This window comes from Oncorhynchus mykiss, chromosome 1 (genome assembly GCF_013265735.2).
Source record: "Oncorhynchus mykiss isolate Arlee chromosome 1, USDA_OmykA_1.1, whole genome shotgun sequence".
NCBI lineage: Eukaryota > Metazoa > Chordata > Actinopteri > Salmoniformes > Salmonidae > Oncorhynchus > Oncorhynchus mykiss.
Window position 1 is genome coordinate 59,174,610 of NC_048565.1, and position 19,621 is coordinate 59,194,230.

Here is a 19,621-nt window from a genome sequence, read left to right on the forward strand (position 1 = left end):
TGGTGCTCTTGCAAAAACAGGGCTAATTCCACACGCACGGCAAAAACACGATTCAGCACCTGTCCCCGGGATAACCACCTAACGTTAGAATGGTACAGAAGTACCTCGGATTCAGAGCCCATTTCTTTACACAGCTCACTGAAGATGCGATGCCGCAGAGCACTAGTTCACGCAGTCCACTACAATTTTTAATACTTGCGCCAGTTTTGGAGGCAAGCTTTTTGTTGCCAACGCATGCCTGTGCAGAATACAATGCGTAACAATGGTGTGGTGCATCGGCTTTCACTAGCGCACCAAAACCAGACTTTCTTCCCAGCATGACTGGAGCTCCGTCCGAACAAACTGCAGAAACCATATCCCACGAAAGATTGTTGTCTTTGAAGAAGTCATCCACAAGTTTCTTCACATCGGCTGCCTTAGTTGTTGTTGTTGTAAGAGGCTTACAAAATAAAAATTCTTCCTTTATCACGTCGTCTTTCACATAGCGCACGAATACAGCAAGCTGGCTTAGATTGGAAACGTCTGTGGTCTCGTCGAGTTGAAGGCTGAATTTTGCCGGGCTTGAAATCAGATCTGCAACTACTTGAGCCAAGATGTCTTTGCTCATGTCCTCTATTCTGTCGCTGATGGTGTCATTTGAAAGAGGAATTTGGGATAACTTAACTTCGGCCTCTTTTCCCAGCATGATATTCGCCATCTTCAACGCAGCTGGTTTTATGAGTGTTTCACCAATGGTGTGTGGTTTGCCCTGCTTTGCGATCAGGTAAGCAACTTCGTACGATGCTGTGAGGATCGGTTTGTTGATGGGTACAAAGCCGAGAACAGGCAGAGTAGCCTTTTCATCAAATCTGACTCTCTTCACCTTGAATTCAGCGAGCGTTGTGTTCTTGTATTTTCCATCTCATGCAGCTTAAGGAAGTGTTATCTTAGTTTTGCCGGTGCTAGACTAGAATTGCTCAACTTGGCATTGCAAATCATGCAGTTAGGACACTGACTCCCATCACGTTCGGTTATACATGTAAATCCATATTGTACATATTCGTCCGACCACTTTTTTTGCTCAACATAGTAAGTATGAAGGGATTAAAATATTAAGAAAGAAATCACAAGTCGACTACTGAGCGCACCAAATTCCCTGCAGCACAGATAGGCCAAGCAATGTAGCGTGATCACCTGCAGCCAATGATGGCCAAGCGGAGCGTGTCATCACGAATCATATTAATCGGATGTGTGTCTTGACCTCCGCCGAACCCCTGAGACCGACTCACCGAACCCCTGGGGTTCGATCGAACCCAGGTTAAGAACCACTGCCCCACAGTGAGTACTCGGCAGCATATTTGGACAACGTGATAGGGCTGTACACAAAGTGGGAATCTCACCTGAAGCAGCTCAAAGCTGTCTTGGAGGTACTTCGCAGAGCAGGTCCAACCGCCAATGCAAAAACATGCAGGCTGGGACTTGAGTAAGGAGAGTACCTGGCATCACCATCGGGAGGGGCAAAGTCAAACTGCTAGAGAAGAAAGCTCAAGCCCAACAACAGTGGCCACAGCCACAAACCAAGTCTCAGGTAAAAACCTTTGATAGGCTAACCAGCATTCCTAACTATGCAACTGTAGCTGGTCCTTTCACAGACCTGACCATAAAAGCCCCAGCCCAGCCTGGTCAGGTGGACTGACAAAGCGGAAGAAGCCTTCCAGAACCCAAAGGAGGCCCTGTGTTCCAGACTGGTCTTGGTGATGCTGGACTTTGGGGGAGAGATGGTGGTCCAGTTCTGATGTCTCAGACAAATGGGTGGGCGCAGGCTTGTCCCAATAAATATGCAGGGAGGAGCATACCATCCTATATAAATCAGCCGGAAGCTGTGTCCACGAGACCAAATACTCAGTGGAGAAAGAGTGCCTAGGGGTGCTGTGGGCATTGAAGAAGTTAAAGTACCTCCTGGGACAACACTCACGCTGGTCACAGACCATGCTCCTCTGGTCTGGATGTCCAGGAACAAGGAGACCAACAATAGTGTCCAGGTGGTTTCTCTCACGTCCACAGATCTGGGTCAAAATACGGGAATGCAGACGCACTGTCCCGCAGGAACGCAGTGTGGACGACAACCACCTTACCCAGAAAGGGTGGGTGTGTGAGATGGCCACTATATTCCTTCTCGTTGGCTACATCAGCTGGCCAGGAGAGGGGGGTGGCCTGAAAGGGTAAGTTACACACCTGAAAATAATTCACTTGGAAGTTGGGTGGAGACCCAAGACAGGTTTTTAACCTGGCTTTGGCCAGATCTGCTTGTGTCCCTGGAGCAGCAAGAGCTGAAACGCTGAGCCCTCTAATGCTGAAAGGGATATCAGACCAAAACGGGACAAGAACTTACCGGCCGTTAATTGGCTGTAGACCTGACCCCAGTAAGGAGAAGTATGTTAGATAAATGTTTTATTTTCTTTGATATGCCGGTAAACAGCTTAGCTGTCCGGTAGCAGAGGGACCAGAAAAACACGTAGAAAGGCTCAAAGGAAGAGCTAGGTTTTTGGTTTGGTTTTATTGTTACCCAGCACGATGGCACATTCTGTTAATGAATAAAAGTCCTGGGTAGTTTCCCTGGAGAAAAGGTCCACCTTGGTCTGAGCTTGTGCTACTTCACACTTGTGGGCCAGCCCGGCACCCCTGACCGCTACAATATTAAAATCACTCATGGCAATCATTCAGTCAAGTGACACTAGAATAGAGAGAGACTGAGAATGACAAGCATATTCTCCTAATTATCTAAACAGCTGCGTCCTGAACGCATGACAGAACGCCATTTCTGAGGCATGTCTGTCTGAGCAGCTGTCATGCGGTTTCTTTACCAGCCATGTTGGAAAAATCTTGCATTCAGTATAATGTCATCAGTACTTATTCTTCAGATATTCTGAACACCAGATATTTTTTCATTCATAGTCATCTCAAGACCAGTGGGGGAAAAAACCTGAACCATTTGATTCCTTTTCAAAATTCAGTTACGTTTTATGAACTAATGACACGACCCAGAAGAGATTTTAAATTCTATATTGTCAGCGTTCTTCAAGAACCCTAGGGGGAAAATCGCACATCCATATGCATTTAAACATTTTCTTAGTCAGGCAACCTCTTCAAAGACCTTAAAATAAATAGCAGGGTGAGGGTTGTGGTCTCAGAGGAGATTAATCTGGAACGGGTCCTGCTGAGTTAAGCAGCAGTAATTGCGTGGGCCATTACAGCTTCAGTGACTGACTAAGGAGAAAGTCTGGTGCATTCAATGACATTCAGTGACAACGTTGCAGATATACATTTAATGAATCAACCTGACAACTGCCAATTCTATATGACAGAAAATGATCTGTCCTACAAAATGCAGTTCTATCTGAATGTTGTTAACATTGCAACCTTCTAAAACAGACTCACGAATACAGCCAGGGTCATTTTCAATATGCATTAAACAGAAGACAAAGAAAGGACTGAAAAAGGGAGCGACAACCTAGACTTGTCCAATAAGAAACATCTATTTTTTGTTGTAAAACGTTGCATGCCCTAGTTAACATGACCCAGGGGCATTCATTCCAACCACTGGATCAATGAGGCCCTGACCAATCACTTTCCATGAAGGCCATGCAGGTCATTTCCCCTTCCCGGTAAAGACGTGATGGCTGCATTAATCTCACACCATAACCTGTGTGTGTGTGTGTATATACAGTTGAAGTCGGAAGTTTACTTACACCTAGGTTGGAGTCATTGAAACTAGTTGTTCAACCACTCCACAAATGTCTTGTTAACAAACTTTAGTTTTGGCAAGTTGGTTAGGACATCTACTTGGTGCATGACACGTAATTTTTCCAACAATTGTTTAGACAGATTATTTCACTGTATCAAAATTCCAGTGAGTCAGAAGTTTACATACACTAAGTTGAATGTGCCTTTAAACAGCTTGGCAAATTCTAGAAAATTATGTCATGGCTTTAGAAGCTTCTGTTAGGCTTATTGACATAATTTGAGTTATGGATGCATTTCAAGGCCTACCTTCAAACTCCGTGCCTCTTTGCTTAGCATCATGGGAAAATAAAAATAAATCAGCCAAAACCTAAAAAAATATACAAGTCTGGCAGCGATTTCCATACGCCTGAAGGTACCACGTTCATCTGTACAAACAATAGTACGCAAGTATAAACACCATGGGACCACGCAGCCGTCATACCGCTCAGGAAGGAGACGCGTTCTGTCTCCTAGAGATGAAAGTACTTTGGTTTGAAAAGTGAAAATCAATTCCACCATCCCATCCCACCCATGAAGCACCGGGTGGCAGCATCATGTTGTGGGGGTACTTTGCTGCAGGAAGGCCTGGTGCACTTCACAAAATAGATGGCTTCATGAGGGAGGAAAATTATGTGGATATATTGAAGCAACATCTCAAGACATCAGTCTTGTTAAAGCTTGGTCGCAATTGGGTCTTCCAAATTGACAATGACCCCAAGCATACTTTCAAAGTTGTGATAAAATGGCTTAAGAACCACAAAGTCAAGGTATTGGAGTGACAATCACAAAGCCCTGACCACAAAGCCCTGACCTCAATCCTATAGAAAATGTGTTGGCAGAACTGAAAAGGCATGTGCGAGCGAGGAAGCCTACAAAACTGTCTCGGTTACACCAGCTCTGTCAGGAGGAATGTGCCCAAATTCAACCAACTTAGTGTGGGAAGCTTGTGGAAGGCTACCCTAAATGTTTGACCCAAGTTAAACAATTTAAAAGGCAATGCTACCAAATGCTAATTGAGTGTATGGAAACTTCTGACCCACTGGGAATGTGATGAAAGAAACAAAAGCTGAAATAAAAATCACTCGCTCTTCTATTATTCTGACATTTCACATTCTTAAAATAAAAGTGGTGATCCTAACTGACCTAAAACAGGGAATTTTTATTGGGATTAAATGTCTGGAATTGTGAAAAACTGAGTTAAAATGTATTTGGCTAAGGTGTATGTAAACTTCTGACTTCAACTGTATGTATGCATGTATGTATATACACACACACAGTCAAAAGTTTCAAACCTACTCATTCAAGGGTTTTTCTTTATTTGTACTATTTTCAACATTGTAGAATAATAGTGAAGACATCAAAACTATGAAATAACACATGGACTCATGTAGTAGCCAAAAAGTGTTAACAAATCAAAATATATTTTAGATTCTTCAAAGTAGCCACTCTTTGCCTTGATGGCAGCCTTGCACACTCTTGGCCTTCTCTCACACAGCTTCACCTGGAATGCTTTTCCAACACATGCTGAGCACTAGTAGGCTGCTTTTCCTTCACTATGCGGTCCAACTCAACCCAAACCCATCTCAATTGGGTTGGGGTCGGGTGATTGTGGAGGCCAGGTCATCTGATGCAGAACTCCATCACTCTCCTTCTTGGCCAAATAGCACTTACACAGCCTGGAGGTGTGTTTTGGGTCATTGAAAAACAAATGATAGTGGGACTAAGCGCAAATCAGATGGGATGGCGTATCGCTGCAGAATGATGTAGTAGCCATGCTGGTTAAGTGGGCCTATAATTCTAAATAACTTAGGCGTTGCCAGCAAAGCACTCCCACACCATCACACCTCCTCTTCCGTGCTTCACGGTGGGAACCACAAGTGGAGATGATCCATTCACCTACTCTGCGTCTCACAAAGACACAGTTTGGAGCCAAAAATCTCTAAATTTTCACCGGTCTAGTGTCCATTGCTCGTGTTTCTTGGCCCAAACAAGTCTCTTCTTCTTATTGGTGTCCTTTAGTAGTGGTTTCTTCGCAGCAATTCAACCATAAAGGCCACACAGTCTCCTATGAACAGCTGATGTTGAGATGTCTTACTTTATTTGGGCTGCAATTTCTGAGGCTGGTAACTCTAATGAACTTATCCTTTGCAGCAGAGGTAACTCTGGGTCTTCCTTTCCTGTGGCGGTCCTCATGAGAGCCAGTTTCATCATAGCGCTTGATGGTTTGTGAGTGCACTTGAAGAAACGTTAGGTTCTTAATTTTCCGCATTAACTGACCGTCATGTCTTAAAGTAATGATGCTCATTTCTCTTTGCTCATTTGAGCTATTCTTGCCATAATATTGACTTGGTCTTTTACCAAGGAGGGCTATCTTCTGTATACCACCCCTACCATGTCACAACACAATTGATAGGCTCAAACGCATGAATCTCCACAAATTAACTTAAGGCACACCTGTTAATTGAAATGCATTCCAGGTGACTACGTCATGAAGCTGGTTGAGATAATGCCAAGAGTCTGCAAAGCTGTCATCAAGGGTGGCTACTTTGAAGAATCTCAAATATAAAACATATTTAGATTTGTTTAACACTTTTTTGGTTACTACATGATCCCATAGTTTATGTCTATTATTCTACAATATAAAAATAAAGAAACTCTTGAATGAGTAGGTTTGTCCAAACTTTTGACTGGTATTGTACGTGCATACGTGAATCCACACATTTGTTAACTCACAGTGGGTGAGACGTCCTCGTCGTACTTCTTGAGCTGGTTCATGAACTCTAGGTGCTTCTTCTCCTCCTCCAGCTGTGCCACGCTCTGTTCGCTCTTCTGCAGCTTCTGCTGTGTGTTGGCCAGCTCGTCCCTCAGCCACTGGTTCTCCTGGCACAGCCGACGCACCTGGGCTCGCAGCTTCTGCTTTTCAGACTCCACCGCGTTTAAGTGGTTGGACAGGGCCATCATCACCTGAGGAGAAGGGGGGAGGAGGTTATCAAACCACTGCACATCACTAGCTGTCCATGGTTCTCTTCAGTCCGCTTTCATCCTAGTTCTCCCTGGTTCCTCAGATGGAGAAATAGTATTAGAGGTAAGAGAACAAGGCAATTGCAGAGAGAGCCTTGTGAAAGACAGAGACCCTAACAGACAACAGACAGCTGTGTTAAGGGTGAATCATGACTGATTTCCTAAGCTTGGTCTAATATACTGTAGATTAAGTTGATGTGTAATATAAGTACCCTCAGAAGTTAAAGCAGCAACCAACTTGAGTCATTTGCAGAGAACCTTATCCCAGATCTGTTATACTGTCTACCTCTAGCCAATGGTAATTTTAACACCAAATAAATTTTGCAAGACAGCATTAAATAGATATGAGACCAAACTACTCAGCTCCTCCCTCAGGCTTACATACCTGTGCTTCTCCAAGGCCCAGCTCGATCATCTCCACAGACTTGCGCAGAAGGCTGGACTTCTCGTGCACCAGGTTAGCCTCATCTTTCTTCAGGCACTTGATGGTCTCCAGCAGGCTGTGCAGGATGGAGTTGTGCTCATTCTTCAATGCCTCCAGGCCCTGGATCACCAGCTTGGTGTTGGAGATTATCTCCTCCTGGGACAGCTTCTCTAGCTTCTCTTCCCTTGGGTACACCATCGTGGACATCGTCTAGTCTACCGTAGGGGGGACCTGGGGGAGAGGAAGGGGGAAACAGGAGGACAAGGGTGGGTTGATGTCTTGGAAGAGAGGAGATAGATATATATGGTTGCAAAATTCCCAGGCTTTCAAAAAAAACTTGGTTGGAAGACTCCCCGGAATCTGAAGTTTTGCAAGGTAGATGGGCCCACTCAATGTCAGGTGAAAAGAAATGTCAATTAAATAAAACTATGCATCCAAGTGGGGCAATTATTGCAGGGCATATTAGAAGACAAGTAAACAACACATTTGATTAGTATTCCGACACAGCAGAGTTCACTTACACAGAGCCTATTTAGCCGGGCGTACAATACATAATTATGGCCCCGATTTAGCTGTCGCAGAGAAGTTTGAGATCATAGCCAAAATCACCATGTCGTTGCCACTCGGGGCACACTGACGTCACCGACGCTCGTTTAATGTGAGGGGGTCAGAGACACAATCTGAGGGCTACCAATCCCGTCGGAGCCTCCCCAGACGTCCCAATATTTTCAAAACATGTTTGATCAAAAATTAAACATCGGCACAAAATCTGCAATACGCTTGTAGTGTGAGATGTGCAACTGCAAGTTTTGAGAACTGTGATGAGCAATAATCAATGAGCACGCCAGAGACGAAGTTATCGCATCAACCAGAATGTGTAGACACTTGAACAGGAGCGATGACTACTACTAGTATGATTTCGTGCTTGCCTTTAACCAAAGCGTCAAATCGTTACATCTCTGAAGTTCAAACAATCTAAAATCACTGTTTTCGCGAGACAGCATGGTATCGAGATGAAGAATCTTGTATTAAGTGACCCGTCTGTACAACATTGTTTAATGTGCACACCACTACATTGGCAGAACAGGAAAGACGGTTGTTTAAATTGAGAGTCTCAGCGATGTTAGGATTTTGAAAGTCGGGTTGTGTACGCCCCGTATAAGCCTAACAGTCCCTATCCACAGAGAGACGGGAGAGGGTTTGACTGGATTGAAGTTCCAGAGCCAAAGTACAGCACCTCCTTCACTTTCCATGCTATGCATGTCAAAGTTAAAGCCTCAACCTCTGGCCTCAATTACAACGGATTCAATCTTCACACTACTGATCAGTGCGCACTGTCTCAGCAGTCAGTGTCAGTCAGGTATGACAGGAGTGGAGCTGGGTACTGTCAAATCTATACTGAACAAAAATATACAAAACGCAACACTAAGTGTTCTTCCCATGTTTCATGAGCTGAAATAAAAAGAGCCCGTTATTGTTCCTTGCGGACAAAAAGCTTCTCTCAACTTCTTTGTACAAAATTGTTTACATCCCTGTTAGTGAGCATTTCTCCTTTGCCAAGATAATCCATCCACCTGACAAGTGTGGCATATCAAGAATCTGACAAACAGCATGATTACACAGGTGCACCTTGTGCGGGGGATAATAGGACAATAAAATGTGCAGTTGTGTCACACAACACAATACCACAGATGTATCAAGTTGAGGGAGCACGTAATTGGCATGCTGACTGCCACTAGAGCTGTTGACAGATAATTTTATGTTAATTTCTCTACCATAAGCTCCGTCCAACATCGTACCATAAGCCACATCCAGCCACCTGGACAGCTGATGAAAATGAGGGTTTGCACAACCGAAGACTTTCTGCACAAACTATCAGAAACCGTCTCAGGGAAGCTCATCTGCATGCTCGTTGTCCTCACCAAGGTCTTGACCTGACTGCAGTTCGGCATCGTAATCGTCTTCAGTGGGCAAATGCTCAGCGTCGACGGCCACTGGCGCGCTGGAGAAGTGAGCTCTTCACGGATTAATCCCGGTTTCAACTGTACCTGTGCAGATGGCGTGTGTAGGGGCGAGCGGTTTACTGATGTCACTTTTGTGAACAGAGTGTCCCATGGTGGCAGTGGGGTTATGGTACGGGGCAGGCATAAGCTATGTACAACGAACAAAATTGCATTTTATCAATGTCAATTTGAATGGACAAGAGATCCCGTAACAAGATCCGCCACCATCCCCTCATGTTTCAGCAGGATAATGCACGGCCCCATGTCGCAAAGATCTGTACACAATTCCTGGAAGCTGAAAATATCCCAGTTCTTCCATGGCCTGCATACTCAGACATGTCACCCATTGAGCATGTTTGGGATACTCTGGATTGACACGTACAACAGCATGTTCCAGTTCCCGCCAATATCCAGCAACTTCTCACAGTCACTGAAGAGTGGGAGAACATTACACAGGCCACAATCGACAGCCTGATCAAACCTATGCGAATGAGATGTGTTGCGCTGCATGAGGCAAATGGTCACACCAGATACTGACTGGTTCTCTTTTAAAGCTATCTGTGACCAACCGATGCATATCTGTATTCCCAGTCATGTGAAATCCATAGATTAAGGCCTAATTCATTTACTTCAATTGACCGATTTCCTTATATGAACTGTAACTCTGTAAAACATTTCAAATGGTTGCATGTTGCATTGATATTTTTGTTTAATGTAGATGAAAAAAAACATGAACACAAAACATCAGTCTACATCTCAGTGGCTCAGTGAACCCGCCCTTCACAGTGACAGGCAGGCACGATGTCATCTCTCTGCTCCAGTCATGACACAGTAAGCGTAAGACTGAGGATGCGTGACTGACAAATTAACACATTTTCTGGACATACAATAAGAGATGAAAGGATTCAGAGACTTCATCAGTGAGATGGGTCATTACTTGTATGCTGTTAAAATTATGCCATGACTAACAAATATACTAGGATTAGGCTAGGCTACTAACTGCCCAAAGTGAGTCACTACTGCAACCTTAATGAGTACCCTATGAAAGACATTACTCACTGTTCTGTGTGGCCTTGATAGAAGAATGTTAGACCCAGCCTTATCACAGATAACTACAACGGCAAAACAATTAAGAAAATTGTATGCAAAAACAGGCGAGACAAAAATTCTTTACAAACTGTAGGCCTGTAGGCTGTAACACTGGCCTTGTTTACTTCTCAGCTGCTCTTATTCCTATAATTTGTATAGACTTCATGTACACTACAGTATGTGGAAGGTGAACTTGTCTATAGACCTGCTTTCCATGATGAACAGCCGTGGGGGAGAATGGGATAGGCAAATTCTAGTGGATAGGCTGGCAGGCGGGAATGCTTTGGGCCAATCCCAATAACACCAGGTTCAGAGCAGGACAGGGCTGCAGTTGGCCGGCTGTGGACTGAGGGCACACAGATTAGAGGTTGACCAATTAAATCGGCATGGCGGATTAATTAGGGCCAATATCAAGTTCATAACAATCGGTAATCTGCCTTTTTGGACGCCGATTACATTGCAATCCACGGGGAGACTGCGTGGCAGGCTGACCACCTGTTACACGAGTGCAGCATCAAAAGGACCTTGTGGATGCAAGGAGCCAAGGTAAATTGCTAGCTAGCGTTAAACTTATAAAAAACAAAATCACTAATTAACTACACATGGTTGATGATATTACTAGGTTAACTAGCTTGTCCTGCATTGCATATAATTAAAGCGGTGCCTGTTAATTTATCACCGAATCACAGTCAACTTCACCTTTGCCAAAAAGGTGATGATTTAACAAAAGCGCATTTGCGAAGAAAAAAAAAGCACAATCGTTGCACAAATGTACCTAACCATAAACCTGCATATTTAGTTAAAATAAATGTTAGCAGGCAATTGTCACTGCTCGTGTTCAGTGCAAGCAGAGTCAGGGTATATATGCAGTAGTTTTGGCCTCCTAACAAAGACCGTATCTTACATAATTATGACATGACATTGAAGGTTGTGCAAACTAACAGCAATATTTAGACATAAGGTTGCCACCCGTTCGATAAAATACGGAACGGTTCCGTATTTCACTGAAAGAATAAACGTTTTGTTTTCGAAATGATAGTTTACAGATTTGACCATATTAATGACCAAAAGCTCGTATTGCTGTGTGTTTATTATAATTAAGTCTATGATTTGATATCTATCGAGCAGTCTGACTGAGCGGTGGTAGGCAGCAGCAGGCTTGTAAGCATTCATTCAAACAGCACTTTACTGCGTTTGCCAGCAGCTCTTAGCAATGCTTGAGGCACAGCTCTGTTTATGACTTCAAGCCTATGAACTCCGGCGATTAGGCTGGCAATACTGAGGTTCCTATGAGAACATCCAATAGTCAAAGGTATATGAAATACAAGTGGTATAGAGAAATAGTCGACGTGTCATAATTCCTCCTATAATAACTACAACCTAAAACACCTTAACTGGAAATACTGAAGACTCGTATTAAAAAAGGAACCACTGGCTTTTATATGTTCTCATGTTCTGAGCAAGGAATTTAAACGTTAGCTTTTTTTTTTTAATTCTTTTTTTTTTTTTTTTACACGGCACATATTGCACTTTTATTTTCTTCTCCAGCACTGTGTTTTTGCATTATTTAAACCAAATTGAACATGTTTCATTATTTATTTGAGACTAAATTGATGTATTATATTAAGTTAGAATAAAAAAAGTGGTAATTGTTCATTCAGTATTGTTGTAATTGTCATTACTACAAATACAACTTTTTTTTAAAGATGTATTTTTTACAATTTTTAAATCGTCCGATTAAATCGGTATCGGCTTTTTTGGTCCTCCAGTAAAATCGGAGTTGAAAAAAATCATAAATCCGTCAACCTCTAACACAGATGGAGCCTTATGGAGGGTGTCCGTCTAGTGCCAGGCTGTGGACTTCAGTGACAGGCTCAGGAAGGCCTCCCCCTGCCTGACTGAATGACTGGCTGACTCGGGTCATGGATAGTGGACACAGAGTGGACGGCATGAATCATGAGCAGTTGGAGGAATGGATGGTCAGGTCACTTAAAATGACAGATACAGTTGAAGTCGGAAGTTTACATTCACCTTCACCAAATACATTTAAACTCAGTTTTTCACAATTCCTGACATTTAATCCTAGTTTAAATCCCCTGTCTTAGGTCAGTTAGGATCACCACTTTATTTTAAGAATGTGAAATGTCAGAATAATTGTAGAGAGAATTACAGCTTTTATTTATTTCATCAGATTCCCAGTGGGTCAGAAGTTTACATACACTCAATTAGTATTTGGTAGCATTGCCTTTAAATTGTTTAACTTGGGTCAAATGTTTTGGGAAGCATTCCACAAGCCTCCCACAATAAGTTGGGTGAATTTTGGCCCATTCCTCCTGACAGAGCTGGTACAACTGAGTCAGGTCTGTAGGCCTCCTTGCATACACACGCTTTTTCAGTTCTGCCCACAAATGTTCTATAGGATTGAGGTCAGGGCTTTGTGATGGCCACTCCAATACCTTGACTTTGTTGTCCTGAAGCCATTTTGCCACAACTTTGGAAGTATGCTTGGGGTCATTGTCTATTTGGAAGATTAATTCACGACCAAGCTTTAACTTCCTGACTGATGTCTTGAGATGTTGCTTCAATATATTCACATAATTTTCCTCCCTCATGATGCCAGCAAAGCACCTCCACAACATGATGCTGCCATCCCCGTTCTTCACGGTTGGGATGGTGTTCTTGGGGTTGCAAGCATCCCCTTTTTCCTCCAAACATAAATGGTCATTATGGCCAAACAGTTCTATTTTTGTTTCATCAGACCAGAGGACATTTCTCCAAAAAGTACTATTGTTGTCCCCATGTGCAGTTGCAAACCGTAGTCTGGCTTTTTTATGGAGGTTAAGGAGCAGTGGCTTCTTCCTTGCTGAGCAGCCTCTCAAGTTATGTCAATATAGGACTCATTTTACAGTGGATATAGATACTTTTGTACCCGTTCCCTCCAGCATCTTCACATGGTCCTTTGCTGTTGTTCTGGGATTGATTTGCACTTTTCGCACTAAAATACGTTCATCTCTAAGAGACGGAACGGGTCTCCTTCCTGAGTGGTATGACGGCTGTGTTTATACTTGCGTACTATTGTTTGCACAGATGAACGTGGTACCTTCAGGCGTTTGGAAATTGCTCCCAAGGATGAACCAGACTTGTGAAGGTCTACAATTTTTTGTTGTTGTTGTCTTGGTTGATTTCTTTTTATTTTCCCATGATGTCAAGCAAAGAGGCACAGAGTTTGAAGGTAGGCCTTGAAATACATCCACAGGTACACATCCAATTGACTCAAATTATGTCATTTAGCCTATCCGAAGCTTCTAAAGCCATGACATAATTTCCTGGAATTTGCCAAGCTGTTTAAGCCTACACTAGGTGCCAGTCATAAGACTGTGCTATCTTAAAGAAGATTTTGGTAGTGAGGCATTAAGGTTTTTCATGTATGAAAGTCTAAGAGAAAGGTCACTGTTCCTGCAACATTGTTTTGACCACATTCACATTTTCGTATGGTTTAAACATATTGCAGATAGTTGTTGTAGAGCTAACTGATCTGTCAAAAGTGCCTGAAGTCCCCAGTACAGAAAGGAGCAGAGTATGACCTTAGAAAATGTCACAGTCCACATGTCAGTAGCACTGTTCTGAAATTTTACCTTTGTCGGGTGTCCAGTCAAACATCTTTTGACCAATGGGTAAAATAATGTTTGTGTAGATAGTCATCTAAGAAAACCAGTGACCCAATCTCATGTTTCTATCATAATCTGTTTTAAAAGGGACAAAAAAAACAAAAAAAATAGTGTATATATTTAAAAACTCAGCAAAAAAACAAATGTCCCTTTGTCAGGTCCCTGTCTTTCAAAGATAATGTGTAAAAATCAAAATAACGTCACTGTAAAGGGTTTAATGCAGTTAAATTGCAAAGAGAGGACACGGTCTAGACATACACTACATGACCAAAAGTATGTGGTCACCTGCTTGTCAAACATCTCATCCCAAAATCATGGGCATTAATATGGAGTTGGTCCCCCTTTGCTGCTATTCCAGCCTCCACTCTTCTCAGAAGAGTTTCCACTAGATGTTGAAACATTGCTGCGGGAACTTGCTTCCATTCAGCTACAAGAGCATTAGTGAAGTCGGGCACTGATGTTGGGCGAGTAGGCCTGGGTCGCAGTCAGCGTTCCAATTCATCCCAAAGGCGTTCGATGCGGTTGAAGTCAGGGCTCTGTGCTGGACTTTATACACCTGTCAGCAACAGTTGTGACTGAAATAGCCGAATCCACTAATTTGAAGGGGTGTCCACATACTTATGTGTACATAGTGTATCCCAGAAGGGCCGGGCCATGAATGAACAGGAAACTTTTTTAGAAAGTCTCAAAATGAAGCCAGTCAGGAGACAAGATTAAACATGTTTTTAGGAGTCCACTAATCCACTAATTTGAAGGGGTGTCCACATACTTATGTGTACATAGTGTATCTCAGAAGGGCCGGGCCATGAATGAACAGAACTTTTTTAGAAAGTCTCAAAATGAAGCCAGTCAGGAGACAAGATTAAACATGTTTTTAGGAGTGCTAGAATTGCCTACAAAATGTACAGAAATAGCATGGTGGCTTACATCAAGGTGTGTTTACTTTTCAAGACAAGAAACCTGCAAAACCTGCTTCTTTGCAACTACAGGCTAATCCTGTAGGCTAATGAAATACCAGGTGACTCCAGCAGTAGCATAGCCAGAACCTCTGACTTCTACACACTTTGCCATTGGGCAAAGAGAAACATTTGCAGTTTTATAGCTAATCTCATGCAATTCTACACATTTTGCCATGAAGCTGAGAGAAAATAGTGCTGTTTTAAAGCTAATTAAAGTTCAATTATAGGTGTGTGTTGACAGTGATAAAGGCAATAGATTATGAGCAGTTTTGTTTGCTAAGTGAACAAATTAAGTAGGCAGTGGCATGGTGCATACAGCCAAAGAAGCACAGAAACATATGCCTTAATGCAGTCATATTTGTGGCTTATTGCGGGTGTGGCTTTTAGCTTATTTTTGGCCACCCATCCCATGAGAGTGAATGTCATTCAAGTTCATCTGAATGTCATTTTAGTGCACTGCTATGAATTCTGATGGTGTTTGTATGTTTAGGTAAAAATAAATGTCCCATTTGGAACACTGACAAGTAGAGCATAAAAAATAACTTTTTGTTGTTGTTGCGCAATGTGATTGGGTGGACCTGACTCCCCAGTGGGTGGGCAGGACTCCAGTAGTTTGACTTCTTATCGAAGGTTAAAACGTCAGTGGCAGAGAAGGATGTGGCTGTGTGCGAACAATAACTTTGCATAGGCTAGTAGTCTATAGGCCTTATCTTGCTTCACAAACAAAATGACTGTATAATTCCCCTTGCCTAGGCTATATGACAAATTTCTACCTGAACAGAAAATGACAGTCAAACTAAGCCAGGAGGAGCCAAACGATTAGGGTAGATTTTGAAAATCAACTGTTAACACACACACACACATGCAAACAAAAACTTGAATCCAGTGAACGGAGGAGAAGGGGGATTTAGAGAAACACTGGATAGAGTGAGAGAACATTACAAGCCTCTCACCAAGGTTGCACTGAAAGGGAAAAAAGGATTACAAACATGAAACAGCAGTGCCACAGAAGCTAAGTTTCTATGTTTCTGGTTGATGTGGTGCTCAAAGCTTCCCAAGCTAATATTTCTATGCTATTTGAGCTCAAACAAGGAAACACATTCACAAATCATGCTGTTGGGGCTAATAAAGTCTCACTGTGAGACTTCCACTTTTATGGATGAAAGGATACAAGTCTCAGAGGCTCACAGCAGCGACAGACTAACCAGGGTCTCAGACAACAACAAAAAAGGCGTGAGCTATTGTTTCAAGCGGTAAGGCATCACTGTGCAACAGTGTAAGAACAAACCCCCTTGAGTTATGATTACTCTAGCAAGGACTTCTAGCTACTCCAGTAAATGGCTATTAGATCATCAAGAGCTGTGAAAGCTCAAACAGAATTCTTACTGGTATGTAAGGACTCATCTAGAATCCAACCATTTCAAATTCAAAATAACCAACAAAAAAAGGAGTTTGGGAGGCAAGTTGAAGTTTGTCATTAGTATTTCCCAGGAGGCAGAACTGAGCGATTTCTGTTAGATCGGCCAGTTGCAAAGTAAAAATTGCCTATAATATAAAAATGTATGAAAACATGATCATTTAAGGTTAGGGTTAGGCATAGCACTGTGTTTTTTTTGTTTACAATGTGACCTAGTCATCACCATTGATTACCAGGTACTAGGGTGGTGTAATAGACACAAGCAAGTAGCGTTCATTACCTTTTTCCATACTAGCACCAGAGGGTGTCCAGTGATTATGGTAAAGTAGGCTCTAGTGCAGGGCTCTCCACCCTGTTCCTGGAGAGCTGCCCTCCTGTATGCTTGTTTCAACCCCTGTTGTAACTAACCTGAGTCAGCTTATCAAAAAGCTAATTGTTAGAATCAAGTTGCACTAGATTAGGGTGGAGAGAACACCTACAGGAGGATAACTCTCCAGAAACAGGGTTGGAGTGCCCTGTTCTAAGTGCTTTTTTGGGGGGGGGGGGGGGGGGGGGGGTGTCTCCATCACCCAGGGTGACATGAAAGACTTGTGAAGAGCAGAATCAACAACCTCTGCATAATCAAAACAGCTGAGGTGTTACCTGCGGAAGATGTTAGTCCATGTGCACAGTTAGCCATTATATATAAAATGACACCCTCAAGTCAGAGCAGGTCTATAATCCCCTATCAGGGTGCCAAGGAATTCCATTGTAGGTTTATCTGAGGCAATGAAGTTTGCACAGTACAGTAGCTACTACAATAGTCTGCGGGCATGCTTAGACATGCTGACACCTATTAGCAAAAACACAGGCTATCACGCGCCACTCCTAATGAGAAAGCGATGCTCGTTAGTTACACCACACTGCAGGTCCCTGCATGATAGCCTACTCCTGCCCATATGTAGGCTAAAGACTAGCTAGTTCTGTTAATAAGCAGATGGGATAAGAAAAGTGGGAGATGGTGGCCCATGTGCTAATGATGATGATATCCAAGCAGTTCAAGCAAAGTAGCTACATTGTAGAAGAAAGGTTAGATGAATCAAGTCCTACGTAATTATCCTGATGCTTACATCTAACCTAGGAACAAACTAGAGCTAGGTTAAAAATTGGTAAAATCTAAATCACACAGAAGAAAATCAGTGAGTATAATTTCCATCAGAACATTCTTCAGGCAAAATACTTGACTAAATGACATGTTGGCAGTATTTTTCTAGACATGACACTAACCAGACATATGGTTATCAAAACATCTCCCCAGTGTTTTCAGTTAACTTGACATGGACGACGTAGAAAGGCCCACATCTAAACATTCCAGCAGAAAAATAACCAGACGCAGAGAAAACCATTTAAAACGCTGAGAAAATGTGTTTCATAAGAAACCTCATCCCAAAATGTCCTGGTCCAAGAGTGATTCCTAAACACCGGCACTAAACACAATCTATTAAGTCCCTGTTTCGTTAATATGTACCGACGTTGAAATAAAGCTAACTCAGTGGATCAGAAAACCAACCTCCGTTTCGGCAACTGATGATCAGATCCTCATCACAAGGACAGGCTGTTGAAATAATGACTCCGTCACCAGCAATAGACCCGAGCACAGTCACCGTAGCAACAGCATCACAGAAAGACGAAGGTTAATCCAAAGAGAAAGAGACTGAGTGAGGCTCTTTTGGATGAGGGAAGAGAATCACTGAATGGATGGAAACAGCTAGGCAGGGCAGGGATAGAAAGGAAGGAGTGTGTGTCTGTGGTGGAGAGGATGGGAGAGCTCTGTGCCTGCAAGACTGTGACCTTCCCACTGACTGAGAACAGCCAGCCTCAGCATGTGGTGACGGAGCAGGCATCAGAGTGTGGAGCCCCACCCTCACAGAAGAGCAGGTCAGGTGGGGGTAGGGGGAGGGGAGAGGGAGCTGTCCTGATCAAGAGAGCAGACACTGCCTCTGCTCTGCAGCCACCACCATGCACAAAACACTAGCAATATTGGGAATCTGCACGCACAGGTTTGGGCACGTTTGCCAGTTCACATTCACATACCATTATCCAGGTGGAGTAAGGTCACGCAGACATAACGCAGGCTATTTAACAAAAACAGACATTCAGGCCACAAAGAATACACAAACACATTGCCTAGGCTACAGTAGGCGAACTACAATGTTTTCTTCAATCACAGGATTTTCAATATAAAGCTATTGGCAGTGCTATTTTGGTTATTATAGTTTGACATTCTGCATCAATAATATGGGCAACATTTTGTTATTGATAATGAAAGAAGTGGGAATGTTGTTCCCTTGTCATATAATTGCCACATTTAATATAAATATAGCATTAAAAGAAATTCCCCAGATATTGGTTGTTTTGGCTATTGGCTGCACAGATCAAGGTCACTGGCTTATATGGAGTCTCGCTGCAGAATTCTGTGGTAGCCATGATGGTAAATTTTTTCCTTGAATTCTAAATAAATCACTGACAGTGTCACCAGCAAAGCACCCCCACGCTCCATGGTGGGAATCACACATGCGGAGATCATCCGTTCACCTACTCTGCGTCTCACAAAGGCACGGTGGTTGGAACCAAAAAGCTCACATTTGGACTCATCAGACCAAAGGACAGATTTCACCGGTCTAATGTCCATTGCTCATGTTTCTTGGTCCAAGCAAGTCTCTTCATCTTATTGATGTCCTTTAGTAGTGGTTTATTCGCAGAAATTAGACCATGAAGGCCTGATTCACGCTTTGCTTTATCTTGGCCAGGTCGCAGTTGCAAATGAGAACTTGTTCTCAACTAGCCTACCTGGTTAAATAAAGGTGAAACCCCCCCCCAAAAAACTGTTGATGTTGAGATGTGTATGTTGAACTCTGAAGCATTTATTTGGGCTGCAATCTGAGGTGCAGTTAATTGTCAATTTCTGAGGCTGGTAAACCTAATGAACTTGTCCTCCGCAGCAGAGGTAACTCTGGGTCTTCCTTTCCTGTGGCGGTCCTCTCATCATAGCGCTTGTTGGTTTTTGTGACTGCACTTGAAAAAACGTAATTTTCCAGAATGACTGACCTTCATGTCTTAAAGTAATGCACTGTCATTTCTATTCGCTTATTTGAGCTGTTCATACCATAATCCGGACTTGGTCTTTTACCAAATAGGACTATCTTACCACAACTGATTAGCTCAAACACATTAAGAAGGAAAGAAATCCCACAAATTAACAAGGCACACTTGTCAATTGAAATGCATTCCTCACCTCA

General features: G+C 42.9%; 1 protein-coding gene across 11 annotated transcripts in view; it reads right to left on the reverse strand.

Annotated features, from left to right (window-relative positions):
* Positions 1–19,621, reverse strand: part of LOC110525695 (kinesin light chain 1) — a 55,099-nt gene that overhangs the window by 30,237 nt on the left and 5,241 nt on the right. For 10 of the 11 annotated variants that reach the window (XM_021606092.2, XM_021606075.2, XM_036980946.1 and 7 more), the window contains exons 2-3: positions 7,169–7,438; positions 6,496–6,726 (exon numbers count right to left, since the gene is read on the reverse strand). In XM_021606092.2, the coding sequence (XP_021461767.1) occupies positions 6,496–6,726; positions 7,169–7,414 (477 nt within the window). In that variant the 5' untranslated portion in view covers positions 7,415–7,438. Of the gene's footprint in view, positions 1–6,495; positions 6,727–7,168; positions 7,439–17,892; positions 18,191–19,621 lie in introns of those variants that run through there. The other variant, XM_021606066.2, reaches the window with a different exon arrangement.